The sequence below is a fragment of the Mytilus californianus genome, unplaced genomic scaffold (genome assembly GCF_021869535.1).
Source record: "Mytilus californianus isolate M0D057914Y unplaced genomic scaffold, xbMytCali1.0.p SCAF_5, whole genome shotgun sequence".
Taxonomy (NCBI): domain Eukaryota; kingdom Metazoa; phylum Mollusca; class Bivalvia; order Mytilida; family Mytilidae; genus Mytilus; species Mytilus californianus.
Genome location: NW_026262701.1, coordinates 63,549,748 through 63,568,133, shown reverse-complemented (window position 1 = coordinate 63,568,133; position 18,386 = coordinate 63,549,748). Strand labels below are relative to the sequence as shown.

General features: G+C 35.1%; 1 protein-coding gene across 1 annotated transcript in view; it reads right to left on the bottom strand.

Annotated features, from left to right (window-relative positions):
* LOC127701153 (tyrosine kinase receptor Cad96Ca-like) overlaps positions 1 to 18,386 on the bottom strand; it is a 359,749-nt gene that overhangs the window by 112,976 nt on the left and 228,387 nt on the right. Inside the window, exons 8-9 of the mRNA XM_052204967.1 lie at positions 9,864 to 9,974; positions 7,892 to 8,070 (exon numbers count right to left, since the gene is read on the bottom strand). Of these exons, the coding sequence (XP_052060927.1) occupies positions 7,892 to 8,070; positions 9,864 to 9,974 (290 nt within the window). The remainder of the gene's footprint in view (positions 1 to 7,891; positions 8,071 to 9,863; positions 9,975 to 18,386) is intronic.

Genomic DNA, 18,386 nt, shown 5'->3' with positions numbered 1-18,386 from the left:
TAGCAATAGCAATATTACAATGATTATTAAATCATTAAAACAGTTGTCTGTTAGATCGGGGTATTTTCCGATTAAGTTGTAAATTACACATTAAAGGCGTCACATCTGATTGATTGGTTGATTTGTGGTTGCTATACGCCGCCTCAGAGTTTGATTTGCTTCGGTCACTATTTGTTATTGTGTGAACTCCTGAGGGTTCACGCATAAATATTGGTTGCTCTTATAGTCTTCCGGAATACCGGAAATGCATACTGTCTTTTCGGAATACATCTATTCTTTTCTATGGCCACCTGCGTTATAGGTAATTGATCTAACGAATATGTATTGGCGTCTTACAGTTGCTATAGAGATAAGTGTTAATCGAGACTTATTGATATCCTACATCAGTAGTTAATTAAATCAGAGTCGCATATGTTAAGTTTTCTGAAATACAAGCTTTTCACATTGGAGATTAGATTTTAAGCGAAAAAGTGACCATCAATGAATATGGCGTTTTAAAGATTTTAAAACTGAGCCGTTTTAGCGAAATTAAAAAAGTTCAAGCAGCAATCAAAATTATAGTCTAGATGCCATATCTTAAATGTATTTCCCTAAGTTTGTGATATCCACTGAACTCTTCATATTGGTAGACTTCATCAAGTGTATTATGTTGTATTTCCAGTACCTTATGTCGGCCATCATTAATTTGGCGGCCATATTGGAATTTTTTTTTGTGGCTTCATATCTGAAATTTGTTTATACACCTTAATCTTTCACTATGCCATGTTTCATGCTTTTTCTATAAAGTGATCAATTATTCTTATATCCGCTGGACTATCATTCTTTGAAAATGTCTTTAAACCAATTTAGAATGAGGATTACCAGTGTGAAGGGTAAAGAGTAAAACATCTTGATACTATTTCACGAGGATAGTGTACTCTAACAGATCTTTTAATTTATTTTAGTATGCATATCTGTTTCTCAACCCCCTTAAAAAGTTTTTTCACAGTAACTCTAAAACTCGGGTTTATTTTGGTGATGATAAGACGTTAATAGTTCGGAAAGAGGTTTCGTGGAGCCGTTTTCGGACCTTGCAGTATAACGTTGGTTGTCCGGATTCTTGTGTAAATAAGGCACCCAGTAGAACGCAGCAAGACCAAGTTCTTTGTCTTTGTTTGAACTTCTAGAGAATCTAAGACATACCTTTAAATGTAGGGGATTTTCTCTTTAGAAAGTGTCCTGGAAATATGTTTGGTTTCGAAGTTCCTTTATCAAGCAGTTAATATAGTTTTATTAACAAACAAAAACGATCTTGGATGGGGCATTGTCTGCCGAGACAACAATCTTTTTTGCCATGGAGCTAGAGTAAGTGCTTAGCCACATTGGGTTCTTCGGCGAAATGTGTAGCACGGCTGTCCTTTTATTTCGATTTGTATTAATGGCATCACAAGCTATAACCATTCGGAAAAAAATATCTGCTTCTTCTTTTTCACGTTTATCCCATTGTATGATATAACGGTAACTAGTAAACAAAATCAGGGCGTTTCAGAGAAGATTCCTGTTGCACACCAAAAACAGGGCGTTTCAGATGAGATCCCTGTTGCACACCAATCAACACCCGTGATTCAAATTTCGATGGCTACGGAAATTAACGACCATTATATCAACCCGACATCGGAGATAACAATATTTCTCCCACGCAAGGAACTGCTGTTTTCCCGGTTAACAAACCTTAACGACAGGGCTGAATCCTTTCACACATGGTACTCCAGTTTCAAGAAAGTCACAGACTCGGAACAGATACACCTACTGGTCAAGTGGCTTGGACCAGAGTCTGCCAGACATGCCATTAGCACTATCACAAGTTCTCCTCTAACTATGCGGATGTTATGTCTGCATTTCCTACCAGCGATTTTGCTTAAAACCTTAAGGATCTAGGCCAACAAAAAACTGCAACGTAGTCTTAGACTCAGCTGGAACGTGAACACTGCCAACTTCCTATTTCAGTTGGCGTCAGAAAATAAACCGATCACACGGAGAGAAATTTTATCAACAATAAACAGCATCTACGATCCTCTTGGATTTTTAGCTCCGGTGATTATACACGAAAAACTCCTACTAAGGAAATTAGTATCAGAAACCGTCGATTGGGATCAACCTCTTTCTGATGAGACAGCACTCGAATGGAAATCTTGGAAAGATACTCTGATAGCTATTGAAGCATTACGCATTCCACATAGCTATGTGTCGTATCTCAATAAAACTGCCACAAAGGAGCTACATGTCGTCTCTGATGCCTCTGAAAAAGTCATAGTAGCTGTTGCATATCTCCGCACGACCGATAGTAGTGGTAAACCTAACATTGGGTTCATTCTTGGGAAAGCAAAAGGTGCACTAACAAATTATCACACCATTCCACGACTGGAACTATCTGCTGCCGTATTAGCAGTCGAGATCGCACAATGCATCATGGATAATCTATCAGTGTTGCAAAGACGGAAGCTGTGCCTACGCGTAACAGTATCGGCACTGATAGATTCAAACGATTCTGCAATTTGACAGCTCTTTACGAGCAATAGCCTTTTTAGAATGTTTCTCTCGTTTACACGGGCTAAGAAAGGCAGAATCAGCGACTTTCGTAGAAATTTTTACGAAAGCCGAAAATTTCATCTTAATGTCCGCACAATCCGAAGTTTACAGAGAGAAAATATTTAGCATTCGAAGAAAGGAACAAATTCATAAGCGAAGCCCGATAGCTAACCTCAATCCTTTTTTGGACGAACGAGGACTACTACGAGAAGGAGACTGTATAGTCAAATCTGACTTGAACCTTCGTGAAAAGAAACCATTGATCGTCCCCAGACACATTATATAGCAACACTATTAGTTTGACATCACCATGACCAGATCAAACACCAAGGTCGCCACTTCACAGATGGAGCGATTAGATCCGCATTATTCTGGATCTTTGGAGCAAAACGTTTGATCTCGTCAATTATTCACAGATGTGTGACATGTCGCAAACTCAGAGGAAAAAGCCAGTGTCAAATCAAATCTAACGTTGGAATAGACACCTTTGGACCATGGACAATTGTTTCACGTTAAACACGTTAAGCAATACTATTCACATGCTAAGTGATGAGAACTGTTCATATTGAACTCATCGAGGAAATGAGCTCTTCAGCCTTCATAAACGCCGTCAGAAGATTCACAGCTATTAGAGGCCAAGTTAAGATTTTCCAATCCGATCGTGGAACAAATTTTATTGGCGCAATCGACAACTTGAGAATCGACTCAATCAACGTTGAGGACGAACCCTTCAAGAACTTTTTGTAACTTTTTGTACAATTCTCGTACAACTTGGATCTTCAATCCGCCGCACTCGTCCCACATGGGTTGAGCCTGGGAAAGAATGATTGGTGTCGCCAGGACAATACTTTATTCTATGCTTATCAACGCCGCCAGCCGAAGTCTTATACATGACGTGCTCAATACGTTCATGGCAGAAGTTTCAGCAATAATGAACTCGAGACCTCTGGTACCGGTATCAACAGTCCAGAGAATCCATTAATCTTGACTCCAGCTATGTTATTGACACAGAAGACCGATTACATCTTCACTTCAGATCAGCTTGGAGGATTCGACAAATGGGATCTTTGTCTTACCGAATGAAGACGTGTTCAAGATCTGGCCATTGTTTTCTGGTCCCGTAGGAGGAAGGAGTACCTGCCGTTACTACAACAACGACGAAAATGGACTGAAGATCGTCTTGATCTCATCGAAGGAGACGTCATTCTTCTCAAAGACAACAAAAACCTTTGCCGTAACCAGTGGACTGTCGTAGGAATTATAGCGAACTCGTTTAAAAGTTCCGATGAACATGTACGGAAAGCAGAAGTACGCATAGTATTAAAATGTGTACCATAAATACAGAAGATATATTCTAAAATAATTTTTTTTTCAGGATACAGACTCACATCAATTAGATAATATTGAAAATACTTCTAGAATGGTCATTCGACATAAATATAAAACTATTATTAAGGCAAAACATAGGGATCAAAATTTCCTTTAACTTGTACAAATCTTTTGTTACAAAATATATCTCGTTAAGTTTATTATTGTTTATTTGATAGTTGTATGATTTTATCTCTGATAATGTGATTCCGAACGCTTTAGAACAAGATGGTATATCTACAATAGACAAGAGTGCACACGCTGAAATGTATCGCCTGCTTTACTGACCATTGATTTTATGTTGAAAGTCCTTAAAGATAAAGATTTTCCTACAATTATCACATAATCTTAACGGTTTTAAAGATCCATGACAATGAGGTTAATGTCAGATAAATCCTGTTAGATAGACATGAACACCTTACAATTATTCCACATACCAAATATAGTTGACCTAATGCTAAGGGTAATTGAAAAACAGACCAAAACACAAAAACTTAACATTGACCAATGAACCATGAAAATGAGGTCAAGGTCAGATGATACCTGCCAGAGAGACTTGTACACCTTACAATTATTCCATACACCAAATATAGCTGACCTATTGCTATCAATATTTGAAAAACAGACCGAAACACAAAAACTTCACATTGACGAATGAACCATGAAAATGAGGTCATGGTCAGATGATACCGGCAAGACCGACATGTACACCTAACAATCATTCCATACACCAAATATAGTTGACCAATTGCTTATAGTACTTAAAAGACAGACCAAAGCACAAAAACTTAACTTCGACCAATGAACCATCAACATGAGGTCAAGGTCAGATCAAACCTGCCAGACTGACATGTACCCCTTACAATCATTCCATACACAAAATGAAGTTGACCAATTGCTTATAGTACTTGAAAAACAGACCAAAACACAAAAACTAAACATTGACCAATGAGCCATAAAGATGAGGTCAAGGTCAGACCAAACCTGCCAGACTGACATGTACCCCTTACCATCATTCCATACACCACATATAATTGACCTACTGCTTATAGTATCTGAGAAACGGACCTAAGCAAGTAACTTTAACCTTGATCACTGATCCACCTTCCGAAATATAAAGTTTTATACAAACAGTTTACGCCGACGCCGCCGAATAGTAATCCCTATGTCTCGCATACTGCGACTTTCGTCGCAGGCGAGACAAAATTGAAGTTTATGACCACGTATTCTGATAACTCATTAATCAGTTTATATAGTTCCTTCGATTATTTTCACAATCAATTTATGTGTTCCTAACCAAGGAGAATTATACATCTTAGACCTGTGTAAAACATTTAATAATCGAAATTATTGTTACCTTTCTCTTACTGAACTGCAAGGTCATAACAGAACCGAGGAACTTTTTCGGGCAAACGTTATCTTGGACACAATTTGTGGTTACCCACAGAGTGAGTTACATTAATAACATTGTATTGTATGCCTTCAAACTGCTCATTATCATATATTTGAACTTTTTTCCGTGATATACTAGAAATTTAACTTTTTTATAACTGCAACTTTATCTCGCGTACAGTGGACTGTGCTATTATTTATATTTGACATTTCGTACATTATAACATTAATTCAACACATTGTAACATTGTATTTTTATTTGTATTTTCAGCTTTTTACCATTTGTTAGATAAGTTCATGATTCAAGTATCAGCACCTGATAGTCTTTTTTTGCGTGAGCCCATTCGTCGGTTATACTTAATGGTCAGGCCACTACACCACGAATGAATACATTTCAAATTGTACAAGAAACGATCCTATCATCATACATTCAAGCTGCTTATATTTTTTTTCTCAATATTTTTAAACGTAAATACAGGTTTACGATTTCAAATAGTGTCACTGAAAACAAACAAGAGTGCAAACTCTGAAATGTCTCGCCAATTTTACTTAACAAGATTGAATTTGTGTTGAAAGTCTGTAATATGAAGGTTTTTCTATAAGTATCACAAAAACTCAACATTATCAATGATCCATGTAGGTGAGGTCATGGTCAGATGAACCCTGCCAGACATATATGTACAACTAACAGTTATAACATACACAAAATAGAGTTAGCCTATTGCTTATGATATCTAAGAAGTATACATAATTACGAAAATAGAACATACACTAATGAACCTAAAAATGAGGTCATGGTCAGATAAACCCTGCCAGACAACATGTTCACGATGGAATCATTCCAAACATCAAATATAGTTGACCTATTGCTTATAGAATCCAATAAATAGACAAAACCATGAAAACTTAACATGGACCATCCATCCATGAAAATGAGGTCAAGGTCAGGTAAAACCTGCCATACAGACATGTAGAGTATACAATCAATAACACATAGTGGCATCATGGTTTATAATATCGGAGTAACACACCGTACTATAAAAACATTGACTAATGTACCATGAAAATGAGGTTAAGGTCGGATGAAAAAAATGAAAACAACACTTTATAAATTCATGCGTCCGAAGCGCTTTTCTGGATCAACCTTCATCAGGAACGCTCAAAGCCGAATATTTGAGAGCCAAGGATGAAACCTGCCAACCGGACATGCACACTTCACAGCCATTCCGTACAGCAATTATAGTTGATTATTGCTAATAGTATCTGAGATATGGACTTGATCCATGAAATGAAGTCGAAGTCAGGTAAAGCCTGTCAGACAGACATGTAGAATTTGCAAGGATCCCAATACCAAAAACAGTTATTCTATTACTCATAAAAAGTGAATATTTCACATGACCAAAAAGAAAACATTGTATGAAGCATCCAGGTCTTTTACCTTCTGAGATAAAAGCTTTATACAAATAGTTAACGCCGCAGTCGCCTCTGCCGCATGAAAGTAATCCCTATGTTTCGTATACTGCAACTTTCGTTGCAGGAGAGTCAAAAAGGTCAAGACAAGTCATATTGAAACCATACTGTGTTAAGAAATTGCAGTCGTTTTTAGAGAAAGTTTTTTTACATGTTTCCCTATAGCCCGGTTTCATCCAGGTTACATTAGATGAGCCATTTGGATAATGCTGAAATTTATCTTTTTATCAGTAAAGTAGAATAGTCAAATATTGATTTCAAAGGAACGCTTGGTGAATATGTTTTTATATGTGTCTAAAAAAATATAGTTTGAAACCTTAGCAAATATTGGGGTATCGTGGCTTTGATTTTCATCAAAGATTGGGATTCCAAGTATTGCTTTTCAATGAAACATTTTTGTTATCGGAATATCATACCTTTGGAAAACATATTCCAACGTCGTGCAACGGAGCAAATCATAAAAAGGTTATCCATATTTTCATTTGATTCTATGCATATCATTACATGAATATTACTAAGGATCTTGTCGAATGAATTTCTAAAACGCTTCAATTATTAGTTTAAGTGGTTGTGTTTTGTTATAAATCATGCCGTTAGTTTTCTCAATTGAATTGCTTCATATTTTTCATGTCGGGGCCTTTTATAGCCGACTATATGGTATGGGCTTTTCTCATTGTTGAAGGCCGTACGGTTGCCTATAATTGCTTACATCTACTCCATTTGAACTTCGGTGGATAATTGTTTCATTGGCAACCATACTATATCCCATTATTTTTATATGTATATATAAAACGGTTGGTAAGAGATTTTTAGTGTTTTGAAACGATAAGGGTAAAAATTAAAAAAAGTACGTTTTTTTAACTAAATTCTTCGTTAGCATTTAAAATTTAGAGGGAATGCAATTGAAGATTAGCATTTGTAACTTCAAAATAAACTGAGTTTGGTAAAATTTGCTCGTGACAAAAAAAATAGAATCAATTAAATACAGATACAAAATTATTGACTTCTGCATATTTTCATGTGACTGTACTCTTAACTCTTCATAGATAAGTTCAAAAGTCAATGATTTTATTTTTCACAATGATTTACTCACTCCACATGTATGTAAATTACTCATCCCTCTAGCTACTCCTAATGAAATCATTTTCAAGTCTTTTGCACTAGGTGGCGAAATCTCCTCACTGGTTGCAGTCTGTTGACTTGGTCGACATTTTCGTAAATATGATTGCAGATTGCCTCCCTTTACATATTCCATCAAAATGTACACTGGATCTATAATATGGAAACAAGTCAAGGTTAAAAGGAAGTAAATAAAGATGACGGGGCCATCTAGTTATGCAGGGGGCCTCCTATTTTTTACATCCAATATAATAGGTAGAAGTAAATTTATTTTCTGCTGCCCTGTTAATTAGGAAAGAAAAAAATTGAAATAGTGAGAAAATGAATGTTGGCTATTGGTGTAGAAATAGCGAGAAATTTGGAGGAAACTCTTTGTGAAGAGCAAAATTTTCTGTGCAAAATTGAGCAAGGGGTTTTCTTAATTCATACTATTTCGAAAATTCCGGACCCATAGAGTACCCTTAAGAAATGCCATTTTTCTATCAAAAAAGCTGCGGCACCATATGTGTTACGCAGTTTTATTCACATCCAAAGTTGTTGAAAATTAAGAGTTTGACAGTTTTTTCAACGGATTTTTTAAATGGAAAACGCAAAACCCCAAAATAATTGTAAATAATTACTTCATTGTAACCTCAAAATACTGGCTTTCCAACACATATTTAAATATCCGCTTGCAGTTAAATTTCATTATCTTTCACAAATATTTATCAGTTCAGAAGTAACTATAAATATTATCTTAGCAAATTATTGTCAATCCACAAAAATAGATAAAAGGAAATAAGCGAGTTACATTTTAAAAACTGTATAAAAATAATTGTTGTTTATAGCGATAAGGTTCAGTATTTTAACCTGCTTGGAATAATAGTGATAGCAAAGAAACGACAAAAATAACCAAAAGACTTAAAGAGGATAATTTTTAAACAATCTCCAACACAACAGAGAACAGTCATATGTTTTCACCATATGCCAAAAAGTTCTTCATCGACTAAAGTCTTAAAATATCAAACGGATTTATAAAACTGTTAATATTTTAACGGGACAAAGCCTCCTAAGAAATAAAATCAAAACTGCCTTTCTATGTTTCAACCGCTTTGCATATTGTTTCCCCTATAATTAAATCATAATCTTACTTGGTGTGTGAAAGATAACATTCACTATTGCTATTAATTTAAGAATTCATATGTTTTACCAGGTGAACAATTTATGCGTTAAAGGGGTTTTAGTTTAATTCTTTGTGACTGAATTTTAATAAAAACGATTGTATGAAGGTTATTTGTCTTGAATCGTCAAATTTTTAGGTTTTCCCAAACATGCAAACAATATTCATAACTGTTAGTTTCAAGACTTTATATTTTTATGCAAAAATTGAACTTTTTGGCACACTGAAAAGAAGCAAGGGACTTTTAAAATACGGACATATTCCTTCTTATTCTTGAAAAGTGATTCATTTGTTATTTACATATACTATAGTGTCGCCATTGAAGATGAATAGGACAAATTGATGTAAATTAGCAATGTGCTAAGAATGTTCCTATGTAGTCCACTCATTAAATGGAGACAAATATGAGTATAAATTGGAAAAGCGTAAGGTTAAAACACAGAACAAGGAAATCAATGAAGTTTGATGAATCATTTTCATGTAAAAGGTGGGGTTCGTGCTGCTCAGTCTTTAGTTTTCTATGTCGTGTTTTGTATACTGTTGTTTGTCTTTTGGTCTTTTTCGTTCTTTGCCATGGCGTTGTCAGTTTATGTTTGACTTATGAGTTTGATATCTTTCGCCTCTCTCTCTTATAGTAATGTACTTTTAAAACTTTTCTAACTAAGCAAGTTGATTATTTGTTGTTGAGTCCAATACCCTAAACCTAACAACCGTAAAGTTCAACGTACTTTGGTGGCCATTTAAATAAGGACTTGTAAAATTGTTCTTTCCTTACTACAATAAATACCTTGTTTTGTACAACATCCTAAGTATAAAACAATATTTTCATGCTTAGGAATCTTTCTCATAACGTCCAATTCCTGAATTAGATCTTCTTTCTCGCAATCAGAAGCTGAACCTTTCAATGTAAGAAGTTCATTTTATCAATATAAATATTACTATTTAAATAGAAATTCTAGTTTAATATCTTATGTAGACTATTATTTTACTTTTCAGACAACACAATTTATCATCAAAACACCATACATTTAGGTTTTTAAGAAAGAAAGAAAACCCACAAAATAACAATATCTACATGATCTAGCAATACGAATTTGTAATATCATTTAGCGGCATCTTTAATTTGAATAATAAGTTGTTTCTAACGTCAACATTACCAACCGTCTTTTCACACTATATATATATGCTTCTGCAAATTTGCAGATTTAACATTGTTGTGCTGATATTTAGAATATAAAATGTGTTTTCAGCCGTGTATCACCTTCACTGGTGATCCAATGGATGGATCTTTCGTAGAGTTTTCACTTGTTTAGACGTACATATATATATATTTATCATATACTTGTAGAAAATAATGGTATAATTGTACCTCTTGATAAAACTAATTTGTACATATATTTATTCATTAAATTTGAAGAATTGTCTAAGCCGTGTGATATGACTTTCGTTATCAACTACCTCCGGTATATATCAACTGCTTCCGGTTTATATCAACTGCTTCCGGTTATTATCGCATGCCTTTCTTTAACGTTATCGCAAAGCATTTCGACGTCATTCTGCAAATTCCGGAAAATAAACCTCAGTGGTATATTTTAGTGAAAAACATAACTAAGTAGAATAAAAGAATGAATATTAGGAAACAGGAAAATATATAATTAAAAAATGCAAAACAAATAATACAATAAATGAATTTTATAATGTTTAAAAATAGTTTTTCTTGTCTGTATGGCTTCCGCTGAAGTATATGATAAAAAGAACATAACATGTCATTTTTCATATCAGACCCCTTATCAGCCCATGGTCAAAATCATCCCTCTAGCCTGTCGGCTGTCGGGCTGATATCATGACCTAGGGCTGATAAGGGGTCTGATATGAAAAATGCCATGTTATAATCTATATATATACACGTCTAAACATGTGACAACTTTATGACAGACATTCTCCATCGGATAACACATGGTTATACAGGGCTAACACCATATATATATAATTCGTCTCAAATTTAGCCCAACAATGTTAGATCTTCAAAATTGCGTTAACAAATTTTTGTTCTTCCCTCAGCGGGGTTCGAACCCTTGCGTCTGTGACATCGTGGCAACACCGCCTGCACCGTGTCCAGCGCCCTAGACCACTCGACCACCTAGGCTACATAAAAATATAGCTTTCGGTGGTCGATGTATATATATATATATAACGTCTAGATATTAGTCAACGATCTTTCTTACGAGGGCGCTGGTCGTTACGAGTAACGATACCTGTACACAATAAATAAATTGTGTCACTCCACTGGTACGGAATACACCATATGCTGTGTATCTTCTACAGTGTAAATGTGGAAAACAGTATGTTGGCGAGTCAGAACAGCCATTTTGCAAACGTATGAACGGCCATCGTAGCGACTATGAATGCAAGCCAGACCTTCCTCTCAGTCGACATTTGAGATCCCCTGGCCACACTAAGGCAGATCTCAATCGACTGACCATTACAATCATAGACCACAACACTGCTGTGTCTAGGGAGGATAGACTCACTCGGGAAAGATTTTGGATAAGAAAATTAAAAACTTTGGCACCAAATGGGATCAATGAAAAGGTGTAGTTCTAATTCGCGCAGTGATTTTCATTTGGGTTATATTACATATTACTACGAAGTCTCTATTGCTATTCCTTAACCCTTGTCAACTCTGAAATTCTAGAATTATACCAGTTTAAATCGCAGGGTGCTATTCATTTGGGATGTATAAATACGCAGCCACGGTGAATTACTTAACCTTTGACAAAATTAAAATGTTTAAAAATTATCAAACTGCTATTTATTTGGGATGCGTAAATACGCAGCCTCTGTTGTAATTACATTACCTTCGTCAAATTTGAAATTTAAGTATTATACCAGCTCAAATCGGTCAGTGCTATTCATTGGGAATGTATTTCTATCGCAGTCTTTGTTCTAATAACTCAACTTTCGTCACCTGTGAAATTTTAGAAATGTACCAGTTCATATCGCACATTACTATTTTTGTTAGAAGCAAATCTATGCAGTCTCTGTTGTAAATACCTAACCTACGTCATTTTTTAAATTTTAGAATTGTACAAGCGTTGTTCTGTTTTAATTGTATAAATTTAATGATTGTTATAGTTAAATTAAATCAGAATAGATTGATATGATTCATCTTACATCATAATCATACTGATGAAGGATATCTGTTATCCGAAATATTCATAGATACTTACATTTAATGTTTCCTTTTTTTTAATATTGGTGTTGTTTTGTACACTTTTAAGGCGTTTATAAAAACCGCAATTTTTATACGCGTGCATGCAAAACAAATTTCTTGTTAGAGGGGTCTAAATACAGCACAAACAACATTTTCCAAAAGACCAAAAAAGTGATAAAGTATATTTTAACAAAACGCATTTGACTAACAGGTCGAACAACAAATGTTCTTAAACCCTGCTGACTGCCATTGGCGATTGCCAAATAAACGGATCACCGATGTAATAAATGGATCTTAATTATAAATTTAATACTAAACATCAAACAAAAAACTTGCGGAAAAGATGGTATACCGCAAACAAAAGGTGCAAAGGTTTTTGTACACCATATCCGGATTTCGACAATTAATGCCTCTTCAGTGATGTTAGGAATCGAAACGGTATTTGGAAAGCCATACAATTTACCTCAATTTAGGATAGATTCTTGAATTTTGAGGAGTCAAAATAGGATGAACGGATCATATAAACCCGAAGGTAAATATAATACAAGCCCAAACGAAAAAATATAAACAAGTCTAAATTGAAAACAACGTTCAAACCTATGATTGCGTTGGATAAAAACCGCAATTTTTATACGTGTGCATGCAAAACAAATTTCTTGTTAGAGGGGTCTAAATACAGCACAAACAACATTTTCCAAAAGACCAAAAAGTACATTTTGACAAAACGCATTTGACTAACAGGTCGATGTTTTATTAAAACAGTCTAGACCAGGATATAAGAATCCAGATGTCAAACTGAGAGCTTTTCCTCCAGACAGGAGGTTGTGTGTATATTCTGTTTTAAAGGAATATTTAAAACGTACTGAACTTTTGCGTGTTAACACACATCAGTTACTTATTAGTTATATTAAGCCGCATAAAGCAGTGACTTGCAGCACTATTTCTCGTTGGATTAAAGTAGTTTTGCAAAAATCGGGTATAGACACTCGACAATTTAGTGCTCATTCAGTGAGATCTGCAGCTACGTCAAAAGCTAAACTGTACAATGTTTCTTTAGCTGATATAATGAGTAAAGCGGGTTGGACAAATGTGAATACTTTTGCATCCTTTTATAACAAAAGAATTATCAATTCAAATAGTTTTGATGTAAATGTGTTGAATAAGTGATTGGTTTACATTTATATATATAAAAGTTACTATTGAAAATATTTTGAGTGTGCTTTAAAATTTCATCTGATTGCGGAAGTGATATGACGTAATAAAATTACTAAATTAAATGAGACTTACCTTGGTTAAAGTTGAAGTTTAATTTGAATTCTATGTAGTCATAGAAACACAGAAGTGATCAGATGCCGCCACCCTCCCTACAGCTGTGTAGTTTAAGGCTTATGCTTTTGGTAGAGTACCACTTGGCTTTCATCATAAAAAAAATTGTATCTTTGAAGACTGAGGTTGCGGTTGCGCAGTGCTTCTCATCTGATCACTTCAGTGATTCTATGACTACATAGAATTCAAATTAAACTTCAACTTTAACCAAAGTAAGTCTCGTTTAATTTAGTAATTAACAAGATGGAACCCTGATGATGGCAGATCTGTCAAAATATCTATTGCAGAAGAATTTATATATATATAAAAATTTCAATATTTACATGAATAATATTTATTTTTGATTATATTAAAGTAGTGCATCTTAAGATGACCGTCAAAAGCTTTGACTGCCGAAACACTAAAAAAAGGTAGGCTCCTATCAGGCAATATGGGATGCGTGGTTTTATGTGTGTTTTATAATAACAAAATGAGTGACTGTCAATATCTCGGTGCTTGGGGTGCATTATTGTATATCAAGATGAGTGACAGTCAAGATCTCGGTGCTTGTGGTGCATTATTGTATCTCAAGATGAGTGCCTGTCAAGATCTTGGTGCTTGTGGTGCATTATTGTATCTCAAGATGAGTGACTGTCAAGATCTCGGAACTTGTGGTGCAGTATTGTATCTGAATATGAGTGACTGTCAAGATTTCGATGCTTGTGGTGCATCGATCATTGTATCTCAAGATGAGTGATAGTCAAGATCTCGGTGCTTGTGGTGCATTATTGTATCTCTAGATGAGTGACAGTCAAGATATTGGTGCTTGTGGTGCATTATTGTTTCTCAAGATGAGTGACTGTCAAGATCTCGGTCCTTGTGGTGCATTATTGTATCTCAAGATGAGTGACTGTCAAGATCTTGGTACTTGTGGTGCATTATTGTATCTCAAGATGAGTGACTGTCAAGATATCGGTGCTTGTGGTGCATAATTGTATCTCAAGATGAGTGACTGTCAAAATCCCGGTGCTTGTGGTGCGTTATTGTATCTCAAGATGAGTGACCAAAGAACTCATTATTTAAGTCTAATAGTGTTCCAAATATTTCAATTGTATTGAGAGTAAAACTGACTTTCTGTTTACATTTTAGAAAAATTGTAATTTAATTAGCTTATTGTGAGATCCTCGAACTATGAGTTTTAGGATCAAGTTTAATCTTAAAACCCTTGATGCCAGAATCTTGTTGGATTCAGCAGGACAAATTTCTACTGCTACAATGAAAATCATAGAATTTAAAGGTTTTCAACCAATTTATGAAAGGTTTTGGAAGTCCTAATTTTGTAAGCGTTTCACAAATATAAAACTTTATTTTACTACCGGGTTTTTCAAGTTAAAAGTGGAATGTTGAAAATTTAGAGATGCTGCACTTAACAATGTCTTTTTTCTTTGTAGATGTCTTACCAATAAACCCATGTCTGAAATGAACTCGAAGTGTAAAACGAATAAACATGCCTTTGGTGCACGATTCAAGCTTGTTTAAAATAATAAGAGGTGAGTATTGAAAAATATACCATTGTTTTGAACATTAAAAATTGTGTGAGGTTTTGTCACCAATATTTTTAAATGTGCCCTAGCATCCTTGTCTTCCCAAATCTATAAGTTTTTTTTTTATCAAATCCTTGCCATAAGAAATAATAAAAAAAATAATATTGCACAGAGATTATTTCTTCACATATTACAGTAGTGTTCTTAATTTGAGCTGCAGAAGAATATTAACAAAGTTATGATTAAGATAGCATAATATGTTTTCCTGTTGCAGATGCTGTAGTTACAATTCACGAATGTGCAATAGTTACATGTATAATCGATTTTGTCTGTAAAGAAAAATGTAGGTACAACAATGTATGCCAACTGACACTATACAATGTTTAAAGTGATCTATGCCTGGTAAGGTTAAGCAGTTGTGCCTGTTCTTCTTGTCAAGTCTTGTATTAAAAACACCAAATTCAGAAGTGAGTGGTCTCCTTAACAGTTTTACTAAGACAAAGGGAATGACTTATTTTCCGCTAAATTACAAAATGTAGAGAAATATAAAAAGGGACCAGGCAGAAATCTCCTAAGTAATGAACTCTGCAACAGACTACATCAACCACCAACATACGACTATTCCCGTTTAGTACATATAGTATGGAGAAAGTTATATTGACAATGTCGGGTGACAAATTGCTTTTCCTCCGTTTCTCTTTTTTTTTATTATTATGGCACCCTCAACGGAGTTGGGGTGACATATTGTTATTCTACGTTTCTTTTTTTCTTATCATGTCACCCTGAACGGAGTGCGGGTGACATATTGTTATTGTAGGATTCTTTTTTTATGTCACCCTGAACGGAGTGCGGGTGACATATTGTTATTGTACGATTCTTTTTTTATGTCACCCTGAACGGAGTGCGGGTGACATATTGTTATTGTACGATTCTATTTTATGGCATCCTCAACGGAGTTGTGGTGACCTATTGTTATTCTACGTTTCTTTTTTTTTCTTATTTTTCTTATTCTTCAACACATTTTGTCCGCGCCTAGTTCTTGGAATTTAATGGACCAATGTTGATGGAACAATACTATAATGAGGACCCCCATGTGAAGTTGTGCACTTGACTTTGGAATGGTTCAAGATGGCCACCGTACCGCTTCAACTCTTTAGGTTCTTATAATCCTAGGCTTTCAAATATTCGGCTTTGAGCGTTCCTGATGCAGGTAAATCCAAAAAAGCGCTTCGGACGGACGAAAAACGTGTTGTTTTCATTTTTTCCACGGAAACAGCAAAAATGTACAAAAGAATTCTAAATTCTTAATTATTTATTTTAAAACCTAACTGGATGAAACTTTATGGTAATGTTACCTGGTATGCCTAAATTTGCAGACAGTTTTTTAGAAATTCTAAAATGGCCGCCATTGTCATGGAAACAGGGGAAAAGTTTAACATTGACCCTTTGGGAAAATACATTAAAGCTGCATTTTCTTAAAGAATATAAGATTAAACCTGATGAAACTTTATGGGTATGTAACATGTAATGGTAAAGTGGTATTCTGTAGTTGGAATTTTGTAAATGGCTACCGTTACCATGGAAAAAACAAAAAATTCAAAATGCACAAAACTTTATAAAACTTTACAGAAATGTTAACTGGCATGTGCAGAGTTGATATTTTATTTTGGAATTTTCAAAATGGCTGCCCTTACCATGGAAACAGAAAAATGTGAAAAATTGAAAAATGCTTTTCAAACTTTACAAAAATGTTAATTGTCATGTGTAGATGCGCTGTTTGACTTTGGAATTTTCAAAATGGCTGCCGTTACCCTGGCAATAGGGGGACGAGGGTGCCATCCGCTATTGCTAGCAATTGCAAATCTAGTTTATTATGTCACCCGATCGACAATGTCGGGTGACATATTGCTTTTCCTCTGTTTTTTTTCCGTATTATTATGGCACCCTCAACGGAGTTGGGGTGACATATTGTTATTCTACGTTTCTTTTTTATGGCACCCTCAACGGAGTTGGGGTGACATATTGTTATTCTACGTTTCTTTTTTATGGCACCCTCAACGGAGTTGGGGTGACATATATACTGTTATTCTACGTTTCTTGTTTTTCTTATTATTTTTCTTGCACAAATTTTGTCCGCGCGAGTTCTTGGAATCCAATGGACCAATGTTGATTGAACTCTACTATAATGAGGACCCCCATGTAAAGTTATCACCTTGCTATGGAATGGTAAAAAATGGCCGCCGTTTCCATGGAAACAGCAAAAATGCCAAAAAAATCAAAGTGTTCCAAACTGGAAGAAACTCCACAGGAATGGTAACTGGCATGTGCTGATTTGCAGTTTGACTTCGGAATTTTCAATATGGCTGCCGTTACCATGGAAACAGCTAAAATATCAAAAGTTCTAACTCTTCCGTTATAAGACCCAACTGGATGAAACTTAATGAAAATGTTACCCAGTATGCCAAGATGCCAAGACAATATTTGGATACTCCAAGATGGCCGCCGTTGTCATGGAAACTGGGGGCAAGTTTAACATTGACCCTATGGGAAAATGCATAAAATCAGCATTTTCTTAAAGAGTATTTCACCAAAGTCAATGAAACTGTATTGATATATAACATGACATGTGGCAATGAGATGTCTGCTTTTAGAATTTTGGAATTATCCACTGTAACCATGGCTGCAGCATAAATGTCCAAAATTTCAAAAAAAATCAAAATGCTGCAAACTGGATGAAACTTTACAGAAATGGTAACTGGCATAGGCAGAGTTGCATTTTGAAGTTGGAATTTTCAAAATGGCCGCCATAACCATGGAAACAGCAAAAATGTCCAAAATTTCAAAATGCTCCAAACTTAATGAAACTTTACAAAAAGGATAATTTGCACTCTTTGACTTTGGAATTTTCTAAATGGCTGCCACTCACCTGGCAACAGGGGAAGGGTGCCATCCGCTATTGCTTCTTATTTTTATTCTTCTACACATTTTGTCCACGCTATTTCTCGGAATTGAATGGACCAATGGTGATGGAACTATACCATAATGTGGACCACTATATGAAGTTGTGCAAGACACATTGGAATAATTCAAAATGGCCACCGTTACCATGGAAACAGAACAAATGTGAAAAATAATATTTTTGTTTTTGGTGCATAATGTAAGTATGCCTGAACTTTGAATCATCAAAATTTTACACATTGTTGGTGTCCACTTTATACAGGTTTCAGATGATTTTGAGAACTACTAT